Source organism: Odocoileus virginianus, chromosome 6 (assembly GCF_023699985.2).
Source record: "Odocoileus virginianus isolate 20LAN1187 ecotype Illinois chromosome 6, Ovbor_1.2, whole genome shotgun sequence".
NCBI lineage: Eukaryota > Metazoa > Chordata > Mammalia > Artiodactyla > Cervidae > Odocoileus > Odocoileus virginianus.
Window position 1 is genome coordinate 34196712 of NC_069679.1, and position 24283 is coordinate 34220994.

Here is a 24283-nt window from a genome sequence, read left to right on the forward strand (position 1 = left end):
CTTTGACCTCAAGGCCTGGCTCAAGTCCTCCTCCTCCAGGAAGACGTCCCTGATGGCACCACAGGTGGATATGCCCTACAGCGTGCTTGCTCTAACCTTCCACAGCTCTGCTGCAGTCCTGGTCTGCCTCTTACCCAGACAAATCACTCAGTACTTCAGGCTTCCGTCTCCTTCTCTGCACTGTGGGAAGGATCTACTGCACAGGGCAATTCTGAGGATTAACTGTGCTAGTGCCATCCAAGCAAAGTTCCCGCTCAGAGTCCAAGTGGACACCCGGTAAATATCAGTGAAGACTTCCACTAGTGCCCTGATCAGAGGAGGGCACTGCTCTGATAATTTTTGGTTTGACAACAAGTTTCCAGAGTTGCTTGGAGAAACAATACCCCTGAAACAGAGAAAGTTTGTGCAGCCAATATACTGCTGGTTTTCTGGTCTACAAAAAGATAACAAAGAAAACAATTAGCTTGAGGCTAGATGAAATTGGGACATTCTTGCCTGGTGTGGACACTAAAAAGAATCTAGATTTCTCAACAAAAAGTCTATAAAAATAGTCCCTAAAGGGAAAAAAAATTTTTTAAGAGAGGGGAAATCTATTTAATTTCTTGGGTTAGCAAGTTAACTACTATGAAACTTAAAGGCGAAAGTAAAATCTAGTGGGCCTGGTGCTTCCGTGCCCAATTTTAATTCTTGCAACTCTTCGATGAGGTCCCAGGTGCTAGTGGTAAAGAACCTGCCTGCCAATGCAGGAGATATAAGAGCCGTAGGTTCGATCCCTGAATTGGAAATATCCCCTGGAGAAGGACACAGCAACCCACTCCAGTATTCCTGCCTGGAGAACCCTATGGACAGAAGTGGGCTACAGTCCACAGGGTCGCAAAGAGTTAGACACAACTGAAGCAACATAGTACACACAGCATACACACATTATCTCTGCTTCACAGCTGAAGAAAACGAGACTCAGAGCACATGTCTTATCCCAAACCACATAACAAGAGCTGGAAATCAAACTCAAGTCCATTGAAAACCAAAATCCACACTCCTCTACTCCATCATTAGAAAAAGTTGGCAACATGGCTCAAGCCTGGCATTTTAGCAGGCAGTGTTCGATGTGAGTCTCAGTCACCCCACCCACTAACTTTCCCAGAGGGAGTCCACTTTTGCCTGACAGACCTATGATGATGCTAATGTTTTGTATGAAAAAACAAATTTCACTGCCAAAAAAAACCACAAGTAATTAATAACTGCACGATCCTATACAGTCAACCCTCTGGTATCCACAAGTTCTGCACCTGCATATTCAAGGAGCTGTGGGTCCTGTGCTGTATTTAAGGTCCACGGTTAGGGGAACCCACAGTTGAGGGAGCTGAGGTGGCAGAACCAGGGATCCGAAGGGCTGACTGAAGGCCCTGAGCATACACAGATTTTGGTATCTTCAAGGGGAGACGGGGTCCTGGAACAAATTCCCTGAGGATACTGAGTCTTCCTAAAGCCCAAGATGAAATCAGAGGTTCAACTATTTTTCATTTCTGCTTTCAAGTTTTAAAGCTTTCCCTCTCTGCTAATATGGTGGCTGATTTTTCTTTCTTCAAGGTTCAGAAACTTATAGATTTTTTTGCCCTAAATGTCTCATTGTATTACCCAGATGTCTCAAACGCATGTTGCCATTTCCGAGATGTCAGGGGTAGGCGTTATCAGCAGCTGGTAAATATCATAGTTCATGCCCCACGAGAGTTATGGCTGCTGTCTCTGTTCTCTATGGCCAGTTCCCTTGGCCTCTTACAGTTACGCCAGCTTCTCTCAACCCCTCACAGTTCAAAACAGGGCGTGCAGCCCATTCTTCTTAACCCTTTAACAAATCACTCCAGGGATCTGCTTTCTAATACTCCAAGCTCTTCTCAGGGCAGGAAGTCACAACCCACAAATGAAAAGACCACTTTGGAGCTTATCTTTACCTCAAAATCTCTTTGGTCAATAGAAACCAACACAATATTGTAAGCAATTATCCTCCAATTAAAAATAAAATTTTTTAAAAAAGAAAAAAAGTCTTTGATATTTGGCTTTATATTTTCTTTAGATATATGGCACTTATGCTGAAAATTCAGGAGACTACACTAGAAAGGTGTGAAGGTTCTGAAGCCTCCCCATAAAATTCACATCTCTGACTTGAGAGAAATGTGGTCCTTAGGCACAAATTAAGGCACAAGTACTTAACAAGCCCACTCTTCATTCTCTACCACCCCACCCCCATTCCTGCTGCTTTAAATCCTCTATAATTAGTAAAAGCAGCCACCACTTATTAAGATCTAACTAGTATAGACACTAACCTAAGCACTTCATTATCTCTTTCAATCCTCTCAACAAATTTAGGAGAAACTAGAGGTTTGGGGGTTACATGAAGCCAGCATGACAGCCAAGATTCGACCCTCAGTCTGACACCAATGTTCTCCTTGTCATCATTACCCAGCGTCACCTCAGTCATGAAATAGTTTCATCCCTCCACCTCCCAAAAGAAGCGCTTCTTCAAGCAAATTCTTGCAGGTCAGGGGCCACCGCAGAACCACCTGAAAGACGTTATGCTAGGTCAACCTGTTTTACTCTAAAAAGTATGAGAAACAGGAAAGGTGAAGAAAAAATACAAAGGTTCTAAAGAATGCTATCACCTCTGACCTCCTTCCTCCTGTCAGAGGTCAGATGAGCAGTCCCTGGAACAAATGGGATAAATCTGTGGCCAGTTTCCCATTCAGGTGTTCACATCTCTGACTGGGAAGAAAGAGCTGACCTGACAAGTCTCGGCTTCAAGAGAAGGCAACATGGGCTCCGTGTCTGTATTAATTAACCGAGGCCTCCCCTGGGCATTTCTCTGCTGGCCCCTCGCTCTGGTCAGTGAGTCATGAAATGAGGACAAGGCTCCGGGGAGCTGAATAGCACAGCTGCACAGCCGTGAACCAGAAATGACAAGACACAGGTGGTTCGCAGTTTTCTCCCCAGGGGTCCCCTCTCCCACACACTCCACCACCATGTCCCTAACTGAGGGCAGCACTGAGGTCATCCCATTATGGAGGAAGAATCTGGAATGTTCATCCCAGCCAGCACAACTCACCACTTGAAACTAAAGCCTGAAGCCCTCCATCACCATAATGTGCATGAGGCCTCAAAACGCTTTACCTTTGTTGAACTTTCAGACTAAAATACTTCATTCCACTTGAGAGCATAGCTGGCACGAGCAACCCCCAGTTCTTCCCCACGTGCTTCAAGAAGCCCCCCTTTTTAAAAAAATATTATTAATGGTCAACAGATTCCAAACAGAATTTGCCTGCCAAGATTTCTTTGGCAAAGGAAAGATACTCGGGTTTTTAAAAATAAGTCCCCAGCTTCGTTTTGCTAAACTCTTCGTCTACTTGCTTGAAAGAAAATTCATGAGTCTCTGCAAGACCAGCATTTTTTTTTTTTTTTTTTAGTGAATTCTCAGCACCCAGGGTTCAAATCCACTTACCCTCAGTGTTGGAGCTGATGTCGTCCTCCACCCCGACCACTTGCCTCCGGTGACCCAGGTGCGGGGCGTGGTCGGGCCCAGGGTAGTTGGGAAGGGCCGCCTCTCCACCGGGATGGGCTGGAAGAGCATCCTGGTCCGCTGGCCCGGCTCCTCCCTCTGGGGAGGGCGGCGGGGCTTCCCCGGGAGGAGCAGGTGAATCTCCTTCAGTCTCTGGAGGAGCAGGGACTCTGGTCCCTGGCTGTTCAGAAGACTCGACTCGCCCTTTTAAATCCGAGGCATCGGTCTCCCCCTGAGGTCTCCTCTCTTTGGTGTGAGGGTCCAAGGGGGAAGATTCTGTTTCAGCCCCACCCCGAGATGCTGAACGTGGCACAGGGGAGGCCAGGTCAGAATCTGGAGCAGAGATCCTACCTCTTAAAGAAACATCGACTGAGCTGTGGCCATTTGATGCCTCCGCTGGCTCACTAGGCGGGTATTCGATTTCCTCCTCATTCTCATCATAATCATCCAAAGGGTCCTGAGTGTAGTCATCCTCCAGGGCCACGGCATGGCTGAAGGACTGTCCCAGAGGAGCCGAAGGACGGGCTTTGGAAAGGTCTCCTCCAACGGTCGCTGGCCTGACGTTGTCCAACGGGGAAGTGCTGCCTATGTGAAAAGCCCACACTCCAGGAATGCCCAGGTTGCTGTGTCTAAATAAAAAGGAAAAAAAGATAATGTAGCATATGTGTCCACCCACCACCTTCCTACAAAGGTGAGCAATTTATTTGAAAACTGAAAGACTATTCAGATCAGATTAAGTTTTCACTGGCAGAGAACCAAACAAAACCAGACTTACATGATAACTGAAAAGCATTATACTGGAATTTTTATGCAAACAATCTCTTATTAAACAACGGGTTTCAAAGGCCATATGCCTACTACCAGACACTCAAATCAGAATTCTGTACTACATGTTTTATCTAAATGGCTATTTGAAAACACCTAGGGAACAAGGGCTTCCCTGGTAGCTCAGATGGTAAAGGATCTGCCCACAACATGGGCGACCTGGGTTCAATTCCTGGGTTGAGAAGATCCCTTGGAGAAGGGAATGGCTACCCACTCCAGTATTCTTGCCTGGAGAATTCCGTGGATAGAGGAGCTTGGCAGGCTACCATCCATGGGGTGGCAGAGTCAAACACGATTGAGCAACTAACACTCCCTGGTGACTCAGTGGTAAAGAAGCCTCCTGCCAATGCAGAAGACACGGGTTCAATTCCTAGGTTGAGAAGATCCCCTGGAGAAGGAAATGGCAACCCAATCCAGTATTCTTGTCTGGAGAATTCCATGGAGGGAGGAGTCTGGTGGGCTACAGTCCAGAGGGACACAGAGTTGGACATGACTTACCTAGTGAACACATGCATGCATACACACACACTTTTAATAAACTCAAGAAAACATGCTTAAACATTTCTGCCAAACACCTAAATAATAATGAGTCCTTTTTATTTGAGAGTTAATTACATGCCAAGTGCTTAACATTCTTCAACACAACTTGCAAGGCAGGGGCAGTGATATGCCTGATTTTTCAGAGGAGAAAACAGGTTTAGAGAGGTTAACTAATCTTCTTAAGGTTGCACAATAGTTGGCAGAGTTTGGACTTGGATTCAGCAATAACACCAAAGCCCATGCTCTGAACATCCACGTCATGTCAGAAAATCAGTACACTATAGTCCGTCCACATCCTAATTATCTTACACGACAGAACGTGAGAAACATTTCACTGTTTAGTCACATGGATTATTCAATTAATTCACAAACCCTAGTAAATCAATGTCAAAAAATTCAAAGAAATAGAAATACCTAAGTATCAAAAATGTTGAGCAAATGTAGAACAAAGGTTAAGCGGGGGATAAGAAAGCAGGTTAATTAACTGCCGTGGGTCACAGGTGAGAGGTGTCCAGAAACATTTGGAGCCAGGGAACTCACTTGTACACCTCCACTAGAAAAGAACACAGGCTCCATTCAGTCTTCCAAATATCCCAGCGATCCATTATTTTAGTCAATGATACATTCTAAAGAGAATAACCCCACAAACAATAAAAAAAAAAAAAGGAAAAACCCAAAGAAAGAAAGGGTCTGGCTGGCTTGAATACACCCATTTCTATACTCTCTGGTATGTGGACCAAACACCAAGCTCTCAGTCTCTCATGTTGTGGGATTTTCTCCGCAGTCAGTCCATGAGAAGTCAGTTAATGACTAATAATATAACAGGAAATTCATTGACTCATATGAGGACAAGAGAATTTTGCTCATTTGGGCTGGGATTCCTCACCTTCACGTGGATTTCTACAGCAATAATATTTATTAACACAATTCCGAGAATCAATCAGTCCCCACCTCCTCGCATGTTGTTACCCCCACTGCAGTTGTAATTAGTTTAGAGAAACGAGTGTAGAAAGAAAAACTTGATCCTTTGTGCAATATGCTATGTAAACTTAGTAAGTTCTAAGAATTAAATGCTGGTGCTTTCTGGCAAGCAAGCAAGGAATGCTAAAGAAGATAAGAGAGGATTCAGAAGATCTGAGGATGTTGAGTTTATTATCACATCGGAGGTGTTGCAGCTGTGAAATTTCTTCTTGAAGTTAGAAACAGAAAACTATAAAAGCTTCAAAGAGTAGGAAAGTACAAATTATGGCAGATAAAAGCTGAATAAAATAGCCTTCTAATTAAATATGAATCGCTATCCTGGCTTTTGTCATTGTGCATGATAGGAAAGTAGCCAGTTTGAGTTTATCCTAAAATCCAAGGTCATTTGGAAAGCTTAGCAATAGAAAGAACTTAATTTATTTCCTAGAAAGAAAACAAGGCTACAAAATGAGATGGACAGTGCCTTCCTCCCTGGGGTATTAGGAGGATTAAGCTAGAAAATCACATAAAATGTTCAGCATGGGGCCCTGCATATAATAAGTGCTTAGTAACTACTGTTTTCTAGGAGACAGAAAAGAATAATCTCAAAAAATGCAAATGTGTGCATGCATATTTAAATGTGCAGAAGGAGAATTATTACAAACACACTATGAATTATATAATTTATGACCTCTAAACTTATAAGACAAGTTTGAGAAAGAAAACAATTCTATTGACTAGGAGAATAATTTTATTTTTAAAAAATGCATACTGAAGCACTGAGGGGTGAGTGGCATGATGTGTGTCACTTACTTTAGTTACATAAAAAAGAAAAAAATTTTTAAGATAGCAAAATGTCAACAGCTTGTAAATCTAGATTACCTCCGCTTTTCTGCATATTTTTGAAATTTTATTTATTTTTTTTTTAGAAATTATTGCTTTATTTGAGAAACTTACTTCCAAATCACTTTATGTATTTTAAGAAGTCATAAAGAGCATCCAAGAGAAAAACATATACAGTTTCCATAGGAATAAGGACAAAAAAATGGGGTTGATGACTGCCCCAAATGATATTTCCTAAAGGAAAAAAATGTAATATTTAACTTTTTTTCTTGAAATTTTAAATAATGAATGCTGGAAAGGGTGTGGGAAAAAAGAAACCCTCCTACACTGTTGGTGGGAACGTAAATCAGTACAGTCACTATGGAGAACTGTATGGAGGTTCCATAAAACACTAAACATGCAACTGTCATATGACCCAGTAATCTCACTTCTGGGCATATATGCAGAGAAAACCATAGTTTGAAAAGATACATGCATTCCAATGTTCATAACAGCACTATTTACAATAACCAAAACATGGAAGCAACCTAAATGTCTATCAACAGATGAATGGATAAAGATGTGGTATATATATATATATACACACAACGGAATATTGCTCAGCCATAAAAAAGAATGAAGTAATACCATTTGCAGCAACATGGATGGACCTAGAGATTATCACACTAAATGCAGTAAGCCAGACAAAAACAAATATCATATGATATTACTGATATGTGGAATCTAAAAGAAGAGAAAGACACAAATGAACTTACTTCCAAAACAGAAAGACACAGGCACAGAACACAAACTTACAGCTACCAAAGAGAAAGTGGAAGAGGGATAAATAAAGTGTTTGGGGTTAACACATACACACTACTATACATAAAATAGATAACCAATAAGAATCTATTGAATAGCACAGGGAACTATATTCAATATCTTGTAATAATAGGAAGGAAAGAAAGAAAGGAGAGAGGGAGGGAGGAAAGAAAGAAAAGGGAGGGAGGAAAGAAAGAAAAGGAAGGAAGAAAGAAGGGAAGGAAAGAAAAAAATAAAACAGAAGATTAAGTTGGGGAACCTTTCTATCATTTGGAGGTAGGAAAGGCCTTCCTAAAAATAATACCGAGACCTGAAATCATAAAGTAAAAGGCCAATAACTTTGGCAACCCTGAAGTTATACCATTTAGATCGTAACTACCTTTAAAGATGAACAACTGGATAAAAATATTGATGGCATTTAAGAGAAAACATTTTTACTAGATTTTTCTTACATGTAAAAGATCCCTGTAAATACCTCAGTAGAAAATAGCAAAGAAATGGCTATTAACCATTGAAAAGGTGCTCAGTTTTACCAGTAATCATAAAAATTAGAGTGAAAATAGAACATTTACACCTATCAGATTCACAAATATTAAAAAGATTAGAAGCCTGTAGGAAATGAACATTGTCAATCACAGCTCTCCATTATTGGTGGGATTGTAAGCTGGTGCAGGGTTTCTGAAGGGTGATTGGTTAACGTGCACTAAAATGTTAAACTGCATATAACTTTTCTCAGCAATTCTACTTCTAAGAATTTATCTTTAAGACAAATGAGCATCCGAACAATGTATATTATTTTGTTTACTGCAACAATAATTATAAAAGGAAAAACCAGAAATAGTTTATATGTTCATCAATCAGTTTATTGTTTTAATAATACAGGCCATATATGATGCCATGTTTTATAGCCTTCAAATAATAATATAAAGATACCTTACTGAAAGATGTCCATAAGACAGTGGTAAATGGGAAGATTCCATATGTATAACAAAAAAAAAAAACATTTTGGTTTTAAAAAGGTTTTACATACACCTAAACTTCTGAAATGACTATTAATAATGGTTATAACTTTGAAGCAGTAGTAATGGGTGATTTTTACTTTTATTCACAATTATCAGCATTACTTGCACCTTATTTCAGTTTTTATACTAAACAGATTCTACTAAAGAAAGCTTCTTCCATCAGTCATTTTGGCCCCCTATCTTCCACTTTCAATCAAGCAACTCAGAGGTTTCTAGGAAGCATGAAAGACAAAGATGAGGTAAGCATTGTTGCTATTGTTTGGTCACTAAATTATGTCTGATTTTTGTGACTTCATGGACCATAGTCTGCCAAGTTCCTCTGTCCATGGGATTTTCCAGGCAAGAACACTGGAGTGGGTTGCCATGCCCTCCTCCAGGTGACCTTCTCAACCCACAGATCAAACCCCATCTCCTGCATTGGCAGGTGGATTCTTTACTATTGAGCCACATGGAGGAAGGTAAATGGAAGCGGTATATATGTGTACGTGTCTGCGTGTTCATGTGTGTCTATGTGAGTTCTTGGGGCCTTTACGGCGGTGGTGGGGAAGCATAAGTGCTTTTTCCCACAGGCTTTTTGGCCTCCACTGCCTCCCGTACCCTGAGGAGGTAGTCCCATGCTCTGCAACTATCTAACTGCTCCTCCATCTAGCCTAGGAGAGTGCAGGCTGCTAGTATACAGGGCCTAGGCCTTAGACATCTTTGTCTTTCCAGCACTTGAATGATGTCTGAAAAGCAGAGAATCCATGGCTCCAGAGAAGAGGGTGGTGGAGCCAGGGCAGAAAAAGCAAGGAGCTAAGTTTTCTCCAGAGTCAAGACTAAAAGGCAGCCTCACTAACAAACACATGAAAAGATGCTCAACATCACTCATTATCAGAGAAATGCAAATCAAAACCTCAATTAGGTACCATTACACGCCAGTCAGGATGGCTGCTATCCAAAAGTCTACAAGCAATAAATGCTGGAGAGGGTGTGGAGAAAAGGCAACCCTTTTACACTGTTGGTGGGAATGCAAACTAGTACAGCCACTATGGAGAACAGTGTGGAGATTCCTTAAAAAACTGGAAATAGAACTGCCATATAACCCAGCAATCCCACTCCTGGGCATACACACCAAGGAAACCAGATCTGAAAGAGACACGTGCACCCCAGTGTTCATCGCAGCACTGTTTATAATAGCCAGGACATGGATGCAACCTAGATGCCCATCAGCAGACGAATGGATGAGGAAGCTGTGGTACATATACACCATGGAATATTACTCAGCCATTAAAAACAATTCATTTGAATCAGTTCTAATGAGATGGATGAAACTGGAGCCCATTATACGGAGTGAAGTAAGCCAGAAAGATAAAGACCAATACAGTATACTAATGCATATATATGGAATTTTAAAAGATGGTAACGATAACCCTATATGCAAAACAGAAAAAGAGACACAGATGTACAGAACAGACTTTTAGACTCTGTGGGAGAAGGTGAGGGTGGGATGTTCAGAGAGAACAGCATTGAAACAAGTATACTATCAAGGGTGAAACAGATCACCAGCCCAGGTTGGATGCATGAGACAAGTGCTCAGGGCTGGTGCACTGGGAAGACCGAGAGGGATGGGATGGGGAGGGAGGTGGGAGGGGGGATCGGGATGGGGAACACATGTAAATCCATGGCTGATTCATGTCAATGTATGGCAAAAACTACTACAATATTATAAAGTAATTAGCCTCCAATGAATTAAAATAAATGGAAAAAAAACTTTTTTTAATAAATAAATAAAAGGCAGCCTCAGTGGCGCCCAGAAGGTGCGCAGTGTGAGTCCTGAGAATGGGAACGCAAGCCAGGACTCAGCATAAAAAAAGCAGTTCAGAGCTCCAGACTCGTGCTTGAGTTTTGGCTTTGCCCCTTCATAACTTTGAGGTTATAGGCAATTTAACTTTCCTAAGCTCATTTGTCACATTGACAAAAGAACAGAACTTATCCCGAGACTCTTGTTGAGTTTTAATTAAGAGAACTTCTGGAAACTGTTTAGCATAATGTTGGCAAACAGTAAGCTCTCAATAAATGTCAGCTCTGAGTAACCCTGTTTGGTTGTAGGGCCCGCTCTCTGGTCTCTGAGTAGAGCGGATGGCATGCAAAAGTGTAAGGTATTCCAGTACCCAGTAATCTCATTCTGTCCAGCTTGTAGACCAGTATTCAGGGAAGCATAAAAGCAGAGATATTTTTTTAAAGCCAGGAAATGAGTAAATATCAACTGATGCCAACCTAGATACTGGGCATGATGTGGACAAGCAGAGCGGGCTCACGTGATGGGACTAAGGAATGCGCCCAGTTCCAGGCATTTCATGAAAAACCCATCAGGACGATTTAAGATAATGAAGTCATTGAGAAATCCCAAGACTTCCAAAACCCTAGCAATCTGTTTGTTGGTTTTTCTCTCTCTTTTTTTTTTTTTCCAAATTACACAACCCTTAATTTAACTTTTAACACCTATCTGTTTAAAAGACTAACCCACAACATTTCCAGCTGTGAAACGATTAACCTGGAAAAACCTCAACCTGGGCAGTTATATTACTGAATATTTTTATGTGGTTCCAAGAGCAATGTTTTCCACAGCAAGCGTCAGTGGCTGTGCTAACACACACACACACACACACACACACACACACACACACACTCACACACATAGTTTGGTTTGGTTTCTGGTATCTCTAGCCAATACGGCAGGAAAAATAACGAACCTTTTATATTTCGGTCAACTTGCTCCTCCCAGGGTCTAGTCTAGTTCCTGGTTTTGACACTGATGCCTTGCTTAGTTAGAAACCACCAAGATATTATTTAATGGTCTTAGAGCCACTGAAGTTTGGCTAACTCCTAAGGGTCCTTACATTCCCACAGGAAAGGGCTTAAGCCCTATGCTACTTACTGGTAGAGATTTTTCACAGACTGTTCAGTGCTAGTCAAGCTGAAATATGGTCCCTGTCTATTCAGGTCATCAACCTCTCCTCGGCAGAAGCCCACTCGGGCTGGAAGCTGGAGCTGGACATTGTAAGATTCTTTGGGGCGTGTTCCAAAGAACTGAAGGCCATTGGCAGGATAAAGAAAGAGGGCGTAGGTGTCAGATTCATCAGATGCCAACACTGCCTGGAAAGTATTCAGCTGTGAAAAAAACAGAAAATATTCTTAATAAAACAAACAAACAACAACAACAAAAAACTGCAAGCAGAGCATTATGAAATGCAAAGGGTTGTCCCCCTTCTCAGGATTTCTCTAAATTGTTTTAACATAATATTCTTTTAAATTTGCTCTCCAAGTTATAAGCATAATTACATAAGCTGTATTATTATAATCATCTTTTATCAATTTAGATTAATAGTTGAAATATGCATAGGTTTAAAAAAAAAAAACCACAGGTTAGGACTTCCTTGGTGGCACAGTGTATAAGAATCTGCCTGCCAATGCAGGAGGCACAGGTTTGATCCCTGGTCCAGGAAGATCCCACATGCTGTGGAGCAACTAAGCCTGGGCAACACAACTACTGAGCCTGTGCTCTAGAGCCCACGTGCCACAACTACTGAAGCCCGTGCACCTAAATTCTGTGCTCTGAAGCAAAAAAAGCCACTGCCAGGAGAAGCCCACACACGGCAACAAAGTGTAGCCCCCACTCAGTGCAACTAGAGAAAGCCTGTGCAAATCAACAAAGACCCAGCGCAACCAAAAATAAAGAATTTTTTTAAAACACAGGTTAAAAAAAATAAAACTTTTTTAAGGTTTCAAACTTCTATCATCCAAACTTCTTTCAGAGCTGAGAGTAAATAGCAAAATTAATGTGTATATTCCCATAGTCATTGCCCTAGTTTACTGCCCTGGGCACTTAAATGGGATCATTCATTCATTCATTCACTCCTTCACTTATTTATTGAATCACCGTTATGGGCAAGGGTGGTGTGAGGCACTGGCTGATCAAAAGGCCTCATTACGGTTCTCAGAGCCTCACTCTCTATTCTCTTCCATCTACCTTCTGACACCAGCACCACAGTTATCCTATCCTCATTTCTCAGATGAGGAAACCAAGACAAGGACTAAGAGATCTACCTAGGGTTAGGCTGTTAGTATGCAGTGGCAGGACGGCCAGCTCCAGGGTCCCTGCCCTGCACCACCAGGCTGTCCCAACCACTCCTTGGCCTGCCACGCCAGGTGATTTATAAGCTGCAAACTCTCTTTCTAAGCTCACATCCGCTGTATCTTCACCAGATTATTTAATATTGCCCATCTGTCCCATATACTCTGATGCTTCTGAACATTTATTTACTCACATTTTCCTGTGCCTAGAAACACTCCTGCCCTTCTAATACTGCCCTCTGAGAGGTTTTTGAGATCCCCTGTACATTTATTGCTGTTCTCTGACCCTCCACAATATCTTAGTGAGTGTTTATAGTTCCTCGTTTAACCTGGTTAGCTGTTAACATATTTGTAAACTTGATTCATTAATTCATTTGTACATTAATTCAGAGAGCCAGGTGCCAGCCCAGCACTGGACAGTGTGCTTGGTGGGAAGAAGCAAAGGGGCAAAGGATGGCAGCCTCCACCCAGGACAGTCCCAGAGCTCAGGACAGGGGGCAGCCACGGCTGGGATTCCAGGAGAGTTGTTGGAGAAGGTAGCAGAGGCCAGAGCGGAAGGCGCGGGCCCCAGACCTCAGGGCTGGAACGGGCAGGCGTCGCAGAGGCTGACTGTGAATGGTAATAAACACCGCAGGAGCCAAAGCAGACCAGGACAGGCCAGGAGCCTGAACTAGCCACAAACGCAACACCCAGGTCCTTATGGAATCACTCCTTAAAGTTCAACTTACTCTAGTATTTTCAACAGGACACTTGTTTTTTTTTTTGCCTTTACCTAAATCCAGCTATCTCTCTCACAACACACAAATGATCAGTTAATGGTGCTTGAGTATCTTTTAAAAAATGTCACATGAAGGCCTCTGAGGACAACCCTCTCACTAAATCCCATTCTTTTTACAACTTAGCAGGGAGCAGGAGAGGTATTTATAAATACCACTACTTCCTAAATAATGTGACCCCTAGAAACATTATTTACTGGTAAGGAGCACTGTCTCTCCATTTTACTAGACACACAAAGTTAGGCAGAGAGAAACATATCACATTTTACTAAATAAAACAGCAGACCATAGGTATGGGCCTGTCCTGGGTCCTTCCCCAAATGGTGGCCAAGCTCTTTTCTAATGTTAATTATTCTTTTTTGATGATTAATTTCAAAGTATAGTTTGGATGGTTTGCTTACAAGATAAAGTTTAGGTGTTAAAATGTTTTTCCAGAAAAAAAACCAAAATATTATCCAACTTTACTTTTAGATCTCCAACATAGAAAAGGTCACCTTGCTTGGCTTGGCTTTTTGCTTTCCTTTAAGTTCAGAAACTTAAAGACAAGGAGGGGGGCCTCGTATATTTGTTATTGTTGTCGTTGTTGATGGTTTCAGCCGGAAAGCTTGACTTTTCCAAAAACAAAAGGCAAGGGATGTTTTCTAGAATTTCTCAAAGCTCGGAAGCCATAACTTCTGCCAAATGTAAACAAAGGCCATTCCGTATCATGTCCATACAGAATGTATACATTATCGATTAATGGCAATTCAGTAACTTCAGAGTTTTACTTTACTCAGAATAAATAAAGTTCAGCTAGAGAAAGAAAGGTACTCAAGGAAAGAGACTCTGTTTTAAGAAGCAAAGCTTTCAAAGCTTCTGGCATTGATTGCCAACAATAAATATCAGATAGGAGGAATCCTGGTTCTACATCTAGAGAAGCTCTGTGAGATAAGGAGGTCCTATAGATTGTGAAGGAATTGAAAGGGATGGGAAAGGGAAGGGAAAAGTAAACAGAGCTGGGAAGAGGAGAGTCTGGCTTTTTACTGTGGGGTCTGGGTATTTAGCTAGTCAACAAATTTTATTCATTCTTTCAGCCAGTGAGCAAATTTATTTCAATGAAAAGTTATTCAACATCTTCATATGCCATCCTTGAGACAAGTACTTATTACAGGTGGCAAGCATTTATTTAATCTACTTGTCTTCACTAAATAGGCAAATAGAAGAATTTTAAATAGAATTTAGGATCCCAGAGTACCAGACATAAAAATCTGGCTGTTTAAAAACCACCCGCACACCAAATGATCACGTTTAAAGTTCTCTCTCAGTTCCACAACATTCTACACCTAATCGCTAAAGAGCCCACTTCAAGATGTCCTGCAGGGCTCCTCCTCCTAGAACACTCCTTGACTGGCTTCCTAACCGGAAAGGTCTACACATTCCTGGAGAAAAGACTTTGCAAGAACCCCACATGCTCTGTCCTTGAAGGGAAAGCTTCAGATGGGCTGCCAAACCTCACAAAAGGGTCACCCGTTTCCAACTTCCTCAGGATCCCAGGGAGGAGAGGAGCAGGGCCCATGCTGCGGAGCTTCAGGATCCACCTTCCTGCTATCAGAAAGAGAAAAGCCAGAGCTCTCAGCAGAAATCAGACAGCTTCGGGCTCTCCCCTCCAGGTTCAGGGCACCACCAATCAGTGCTGACTTGATGCTTGGCAAAGCCAGGCTGATGGATACAAAGCATGCTCCTCAATAAGTTCCTAGTTTATGCAATTTACTTAATTAATTTCATCCATCTGGCCAAATATCACGACAATACCATCCATGTCCCAAAGGGTTTGCCTAAAGTGGCTTACAAAAATTATAATGAAAATTAAGAAGTAGGATCACAAAGTTCCCCTTCCTATCTTCTTTAGGTTCTCATGCTCTCTACCCTCCTAGCATTATTAGCTTCTCATCTCCATTGTTTGGTGTGAATGCTAATCTCCATTCCTTAGTATATTTCTCTATCTACCATTACCTATACATCACTGTCACTTGCATGATTTTCCTTAATTCATTTTTTCTGCCCTTAATCCTACAGATCCTGCCAAAAATACCAAAATAAATGCCCAGTACTATCACATCCCTAATATTATAACCTTCCCCACACTTGGTCTTTAGCAAAACTTCAGCATTTCTTTAACCAATTTCCATATATGTCTCTGTGCTCTATGTCTGCATAGCTAGATCTCAGACACAAGCTAAACTCTCTCAGACAGACTGTAGGCCTCCCTTCTTTGGGACCTCAGCTTCAAAATTCAAAAAAGCTACAACCATGTCCTGCTTTTACTTCTCATTTTCTCACTGGATCCAACCCCCTCCATCAATGACCATCATTCTTTGAAACACATCAGCATATCTCACTCCCGAGGTGAGGCCTCCACTTGGAAGCCTTCTGCTCATCTTATTTTACTGCCCATACCTGCCTTCATCCATATCTTCAGCCTTAGCTCTCTTGGCCTTCTTCCAGGACACATCTTCAGCCAGCACAATCTGTCCTGCTGCCCCATTCTCAATATCCATTATTTCAGCCCAACTTAAATAAAAGTTGACAAGACATTCCCTGTACCACACAGATCTATGAAGCCCAGTTTTCTATCCCCCTCCATCAAACACCACCACCCTCGAGAAAAAGACACAGTTAAAGTAAACATTAGTCCTCTTTATGTCTCTCATCAGTAAGTTCTTTGAAGGTCAAACTGACTCATTGGAAAAGACCCTGATGCTGGGGAAGACTGAAGGCAGCAGGAGAAGGGGATGACAGAGGATGGGACGGTTGGATGGCATCACCGACTCGATGGACAGGAGTTTGAGCAATCTCCAGGAGTTGGTGATGGATAGGGTAGCCTAGCGTGCTGCAGTCCATGGGGTCGCAGAGTCGGACACTACTGAGCAACTGAACTAAACTGGGATTTTGATCTGTGATGTACTTATGACAATTCAAGGAGTCTCAGATTGTGTTGACAAACTATTTGGTCATAGCTTTTTAGGTACAGTAACACCTTGACATTCCTACAGTATCAGGTACCACATCCTGTCACATCCATCACGAATGTCCATGGTGAGAAAGGACATCTGAAACAGTTTTAAAAGGTAAAAATGCCTTTCCTCTGACATCTTCAAGTTTCTGGTAACTCTGCAACACGTTATATGCCAAGGTTTAAGAAGGCCATGTAGAACTCACACAGTCTTTCAAGCAAAGTAGATTACTGTTTGCCAAAATCTATTTCCAAAGAACTATTAAAACAACAACTAATATCACAGGGCTCTTCAAAGTATTCAGAAGGAACCTTCAATGTGGGTAATTAAAGAAACATCCTCTCTCCAAACAGAATCTTTATCTCTTTGCTAAATGAAACATTCTGAAGCCAGCTCAGCATTTGGCAACATTTCTGAAGATTAATTTTAATTAGAAAAGTAAGAGATGGATTCTACAAATCTTCCCACGCTCCGCCCCCACCATAAAGAGGCCCAGACAGAAGTTGCAATGCAGAAAACTTTGTATTTAAAGAGTCCTTAAGTAAAAGACTCACATCACAGTATCCTTTCAAGATAGAGAAATCAAAAAACCAGAATCTGGCCCTATATCAACCCCATGTAGGGGAACACAGATCTGCTGAGCAAATGCACCTCCTAAGTCTAAGGGACTATGATGGCTACTTTAAAATGTCCCCTGAATTTTGACAACAGTCCTATAAGGTAAGCATTGCTACCTCATTTTACAGGTTAATAAACTAAGACTGAGGCTGGATCATTGCTTCCAAAGTCACTGGATAACCTTTCATAAACTACTTCTTTCAAAAGGTTTTTTGTCATTATCTTCACATCAGAAGCATTATTTCCATGCTACAGATGAAACTGAGAAAAATATTTGTCTGCATTACAATTTTCAGTTTCAAATAAGTTCTGATAAAATTGGAATCCTAAAGCTCTAAGAGTGACTTCATCACCCCACAGGCTCTGGGCAACTGCTCATCTCTCCAATTCATCTCACCCAGCTCAAAATTACCTTTTTTTCCTCTGTTGAAAAAGTAAGACAGATACAGCTGAATTAACTTCAGACCACTGGAATACTAATTTGGAAGTAATAAGGAATCAATAGTATCCTTGGCAAATTTCATTCCGAGTTAATTCTTCCTTTGAATGAGATATGAGTCCGAGGACTCTTCTGGCACTAAGATCACATCAAAACAATAAAATAAGGCCCATTAACTGGAAGTCTTTGGAGAAGGCATAACTATTGTGTCTACCTACATCACTTGTGCCAATAGAATGGGTCCTGCATGAAAAGTCTGGGTAGAAGAAACAACAACAAAAACCTAAGAACCAAGAAGCCTATATTATAGGGACTTCCCTGGTGGTCCAGGGACTGGAACTTTATGCTCCCAAAGCAGGGAACCTGGGTTCAATTCTGGTCAGGGAACTAGATCCCACATACTGAAATTGAGAGCTCACATGCCACAACGGAGGATCCCACACACCACAAAACAAACAAAAGTCTGTATTCTAAACCTGCCTTTGGCTTACTATGTACAGAATTCTGCACACTCACCTGAACTTACTAGCTAATGGCAAACAGTAGTCTTGCTGTACTTGTCTGCAGCAGTGTTGTGAGAAGACAGCATGATAAAGTGTTGTTATAAGAATTAACAAGATATCCTGAATAAACAACACATATAATCATTGTCTAAGTAGTCAGTCTTTCCTTTGAACCCTTACCTTCTCCATAGTCAAAAAGAGCACTCTTTGAAAAACAAAAACTTCTATTTAAAATCCTTCAAGAGCTGCCCAGTGCCAAAGAACCAAGTCCAAACTCTTAGCAGAGCATGATCTGCCCCTAACCCATGGCCTTCCCAGCCTCATCCCCACCATCCTTCCTGTTCAGTAATAGGATACCACGTGTAATGCCCCAAAACACATTAACAATATAGTATGTAGGTGATACATCATATGCTACCCCTTCTATAAGGAATGTTAAACTCTGCCCAACTCAGATTCAAAGACAATTGCTCACTAAAACTTTCCCAGATTAGATTCCCTAACCAGTGAGGGGTGGAGTTAGTCTCTTTAAGATGTCACTTCACACTTAAAAGCTTTTGCACAACAAAGGAAACTATAAGCAAGGTGAAAAGACAGCCCTCAGATTGGGAGAAAATAATAGCAAATGAAGCAACAGACAAAGGATTAATCTCAAAAATATACAAGCAACTCCTCCAGCTCAACTCCAGAAAAATAAATGACCCAATCAAAAAATGGGCCAAGGAACTCAACAGACATTTCTCCAAGGAAGACATACAGATGGCTAACAAACACATGAAAAGATGCTCAACATCACTCATTATCAGAGAAATGCAAATCAAAACCACAGTGAGGTACCATTAGCAGCCAGTCAGGATGGCTGCTATCCAAAGTCTACAAGCAATAAATGCTGGAGAGGGTGTGGAGAAAAGGGAACCCTCTTACACTGTTGGTGGGAATGCAAATTAGTACAGCCACTATGGAAAACAGTGTGGAGATTTCTTAAAAAGCTGGAAATAGAACTGCCATATGACCCAGCAATCCCACTTCTGGGCATACACACCAAGGAAACCAGATCTGAAAGAGACACGTGCACCCCAATGTTCATCGCAGCACTGTTTATAATAGCCAGGACATGGAAGCAACCCAGATGCCCATCAGCAGACGAATGGATGAGGAAGCTGTGGTACATATACACCATGGAATATTACTCAGCCATTAAAAAGAATTCATTTGAATCAGTTCTAATGAGATGGATGAAACTGGAGCCCATTATACAGAGCGAAGTAAGCCAGAAAGATAAAGACCATTACAGTATACTAACACATATATATGGACTTTAGAAATATGGTAACGATAACCCTATATGCAAAACAGAAAAAGAGACTCAGATGTATAGAACAGACTTGTGGACTCTGGGAGAAGGCGGGGGTCGGATGTTTCAAGAGAACAGCATTGAAACATGTATATTATCTAGGGTGAAACAGATCACCAGCCCAGGTTGGGTACATGAGACAAGTGCTAGGGCCTGGTGCACTGGGAAGACCCAGAGGGATCGGGTGGAGAGGGAGGTGGGAGGGGGGACTGGGATGGGGAATACATGTAAATCCATGGCTGATTCATTTCAATGTATAACAAAAACTACTGCAATGATGTAAAGTAATTAGCCTCCAACTAATAAAAATAAATGAAAAAAAAAAAGATGTCACTTCACTTATATTGAATCATAATCAATGTCCTATTAAACTCTGAGATCCTTGAAAGTAAAGAATGTGTCCTTTCACAGTGTCTACACACCCTGACATACAGTAAGTGTGCAAAAAAGTTTGTTGGATAAATAAATCTCAACTATGTTTAAATATAAAGTACTTATACATACATATATTAATATATCACATATATATGTTTAGAAAAGAAGATTTGAAGAAAACAAAATAGCAATGGTGACCTCTGATTAGTATAATTATAAACAATGTTTATTTTCTAAGCTTTGTATTATAGGTATGTTAAACTTTAAATATGTTTTTTAAACTTATGGACAAAAATAAATGAATTAATCAACATACTTACCTTATTTATCTTTATCCAACCCTCCACCTAGCCCAATGCCCTGCACAAAGAAGGTGCTCGATATATGTGTTTGAATTAAATATACTCTGTTGAATTGAATAACTGAAATGTCAAATCTATGCATTAAAAAGTTATTCAATAAACTAAACTAGATGTTTCAAAAAAATTGGCAAAAATCAATTCAAATGATTTTTTAAATCTCTAGATCCTCTTTGCTTAGTAGAGTCTTTAGAAGATACTCCTCTCACTCAGGGAACACAGAATAAGAATGGCCACCATCTTGAATCATGCAGGGAGAGTGTGCAAGCTACTTAACCTCCCTGAACCTGAAGGAGGATATGTACCGCCTCTATATAGCTAAAAATCACATTGATGAGTTAAAATAGAGATAAGGTGAAAGAGTTTCAGCCCTTGGAGTATGACATTTTAGATTCAGGTTGAGTTTCATGGAGGAAGTCCTTACCTACCCCAGGAATGAGGCAACTACCCTTTGCCAAACCACTTTGATCCATCTGATAATCCATTTGGAGTACTTCAGTGAATGAATGCATGCAACATACTTACCTTCTTTATCTTTCTCCAATCTGCCACCTAGCCCAATACCCTGCACAAAGAAGGTGCTCAATATCTCAGGTAGAGACTATACAACGGACCAAGGGCAGTCTCCTGTAAAGTAGGGAGCATGTGAACTGGTACCTGAGTGACAGTTTGGCAAAAATTATCAAAACCTTCATATAAAATGCATCACTCTGGCCCACAATTCCACTTCCTGGAAAGTCAAGTGGTGACATGGTGTAAAGATTTAGCCTAAAAATGAAAAAGTGCTTCACAAATTGATAATGATTAAAAATTGGAAATAACATTGCTGACCACTGGGCACAGTGAGAAATCCACTGGATGGAATATACAAACATTAACGATGATGTTGTAGAAATATATTTATTGACAGTGAAATATATTCACAACTTACTAAAAAAAAGTTACAAAACAGTATGTGGAGTGTGAATCCATCCTTAATAGACAGAGACACATACAGACATGGATAGGAAAAGCTCTGGCAGGTGCACACAAAACCGTTTAATAGTGGTTATCTTAAGTGGCAGAAAAATGAGTAGTTGTTCTTTTCAAAACTGCCTGCCATCTTCTGATGTTTTTCCTTGAATGAACATATAATTAGAAACAATTCTTGTATATATGAGGTGATTCTAAAAATAAACAATCAAACCATAAACTCCCTCCTGCATCTGCACTGGGGCACTCACATCTCCTAAGCAGTTCTCCTTACAAGAGTGACCACCTCTCAGACCCTCAGAGAAAGCCTGGAGAAAACCAAGCCACTTCAGTCCCGGTGCCACCAAATCTTACATCAGGTTCACTGGGAGAGCAGACTCAGGAGAAACTTCAGGCCTGGGTTCCAGCCCAGAATTCAAGCCCATCTTTCAGTAAGCACAGAGGCCAAGCATCCCTGGTCGCTTACCTCTCCCGAGGGCGGGGCCCCACGCTTGGCTTCTTCGTAGGCGCCCACCTGCTCCCAGGTGGCCAGAAAGGCGTGGGTGGGAGTGAAGTGCGCGCCGGAGAGCGGGAAGCCTGCGCGCACGTAGCTGGCGGCCAGGCCCAGCACCGCCGGAGAGGTGTCCTGGCGGTACAGGACCCGGCCCCTGCCGCCACTGGTGTCGATGTCGGCCAGGAAGGGGGCGATGGCCGGGAAGTCTGTGGGGAAATCGTCGTCCACATACTGGGTCTCCCTGGGGAAGTCCTGGGTGGAGATGATGCCGTTGGTGCCCACCTGGGGAATGAGGGGGACAAAAAGATGACCGTAGGAAGCCCAAGGACGCGCGAGCCTACCCTGTGGCACCGCAAGAAGGGAAGGGAGCCCTCGGGGCATGAAGCTCCCCACATCCCCATCCTGGAAGCCTGACTCCTGGTTCATAGCGACCAGTGCAAGTTCAGCCGGCGTCGCCCCACGCCCCGACTCCACCCCGCCACCCTATCCCACACGTGCAGTGCAATAGGTCCAGGAGCCCTAAACTCCTTCACATATCTTTTCACTTCCCGCACAACCCTGGGGGGAAAGCTCTGGGTTTGACGAAGGAACACCCAGTTCTGCAAACTTGCACTGCCCTCTCGCTGAACTTAACTTTAGACCCCACTGGCCGCCTTAGGAATCCCACCTTCTTTTCTGCCTGGGACGCTTATGCAGCTGCGAACAATTCTTACTGTCCCCTTGTAGCTGGGGAATGCAGTGCGCTTGGCAAAGGCAAAAAGCCAGGTCCCACCCCAAGGGTGCTCGGGGACAACCGACCACGCGGACTATTTCCTCCCCTCGGAAGGCAGGGGTCCGGTGAGATTCACACTATCAATGACCCTTGTTCAGAAGCTGCTAGAAATCTGCCGAGTCCCGCACCATGAAGAAGCTAAACTTACGTAGAGGTCGCTGAATTGAGCATCGTAGAAGCGCAAGGAAAGCGTCAGCTTCACGGCGGCTGAGCTTTCGTCGTCGCCTTCCTGCAGGAGCTGGTCCCCTCGCGACTGCCCATAGGGGAAGAGCTCGCTTGGGTGCAGCGCCGCGGCCCGCGACAGCAGCAGCAGCAGCATAAGCAGCAACGGCGGCGGCAGCGCCGGCCGCCCGGCCGCCGGGTCCCCCCGCATGCTTGCTCGGCCCTGGGCTGCCCCGCGACAGACCTCGTCCCGCCCGGCCAGCCAGCCCACTAGCGGCGCCGAGCGGGCCTCAGACCTGGATCCCCGCGGGTGCCCGGGCGGGGCGGGACTCTGGGCCCTCCCAAAGCGCTGATTGGCCGCGGCCTTGGGCCCGGACCCAATCGCCTGCTCTGAGAAAGTTCGACAGCGGCCACCACATCTGGTTCTCGTTAAGTTCTCCAAGGCAGCGGTCACCGGAGCGGCGGGGGCTGGAGAGGTGAAAGCCCCCGCCAGGGGTGATCGGAATTACTTCTCCTCCGCCTCCGCTCCCCGAGAGCTCGCGGGGCGGGGAGTTCATCTCCACCCTCCTAACGGGGCTACCCGGAGATCCTGGCGAGTTCCGCACCGTGGACCAAATGGCCCGCACGGTTCGAAGGCGGCGGCGCTGCAGGAGATGACCTCGGCGCCAAGGAGAACCTCGAGGCGGCGTGTGCAGCTGCTGGCTGGCGCGACGTGCCCCGCCAGCCTGGCAGGGCGAGGGTGGTAGGGGTTACGGTTTGCGCCCTGCCCTGGGGTCCCAGGCGCCCATCGCCCTGGACGTCAGGCTCTCGAACCGGGAAGCAAAAGGCATTGTCGCAGCCACAGCTTCCCCCGCGGCCGCTTCACTTCACCCAGAGACTCGCTGCGGAGAACCGCGGCTTTGTGAGAAGCCTGGGGACTGACTCCTAAATTCCATCCCCCTCCCTAAGGTTGCCTCCCAAGAGGACGGGACCGCCCGGAAGGACTGGGCCACCGGGCCGAAATGCCTGCCAGTCCGAGTCAAGAGCGTTGTTTACCTTCCCCGGGGAAAACCGCACCCGAGAAGGGCATGAAACGCGACAGTGTGCGATCGGCTCTGTTTGGGGCGTGGAATAAGGCATCCGGTTTGGACACCAAGCAGAAACGGGCTAGGCGCCACGGTGGAGAGACCCTGGGTCGGGCATCGATGCTGCTCTTGACCGCCGCCGCAGAGGTGGTAACCCGAGCTCTCCGCGGAACTGGAAAGCTCACAACCGCCAAACCAGATGCCCTGAGAGTGTGGGGGAACCCCATCTACCATAAATGTACCCTCAGCGAAGCTCCAGTAGCTGGAAGAGATTTTACTACCAATTTTATTATCAAGAGCTTGAAATTTCCCAGATAGTCTGTTTTCTCTCTTGGAATCTCCCTGGGGTCTTTGGAAGCAAAGGTATTTTAAAAGAAGGGAAAAGCAAACCCTTGGAAATGCCTTTAGGAATGCTCAAAAAACAGATTTCTTTCTGTGGGTCTTACTCCCGTTATACAAATCCTTACCAGCCCACAGAGCCAAGCCCTGAAAACTTTAAAAAGATCAGACTGTGAGACTCACAGAATCAACACAAAACGGAAAAGTGGCCTAAAGTAGTTTGCTTCCTCAAACTGTGAAGACATATATTTGATGTTACAAAAATGAATTTGTGTTTGCATATATTATGTTCTCCTTTCTTTTGGAGACAGATTATTTTCATCGTACTGAGGAGGAAATAGCTCAAAGACATTAGGTGACTTGACTTGCCTAAGGTCACCTAAAGTTACTCTGTGATATGAAATCCTTCA

The 24283-nt window shown here is 43.3% G+C and overlaps 1 protein-coding gene across 1 annotated transcript in view; it reads right to left on the minus strand.

The window, feature by feature from the left end:
* NID2 (nidogen 2) overlaps positions 1-22751 on the minus strand; it is an 85018-nt gene extending 62267 nt beyond the window's left edge. Inside the window, exons 1-4 of the mRNA XM_070469130.1 lie at positions 22457-22751; positions 21510-21818; positions 11459-11691; positions 3494-4179 (exon numbers count right to left, since the gene is read on the minus strand). Of these exons, the coding sequence (XP_070325231.1) occupies positions 3494-4179; positions 11459-11691; positions 21510-21818; positions 22457-22681 (1453 nt within the window). The 5' untranslated portion in view covers positions 22682-22751. The remainder of the gene's footprint in view (positions 1-3493; positions 4180-11458; positions 11692-21509; positions 21819-22456) is intronic.
* Positions 22752-24283: the final 1532 nt, after the last annotated feature.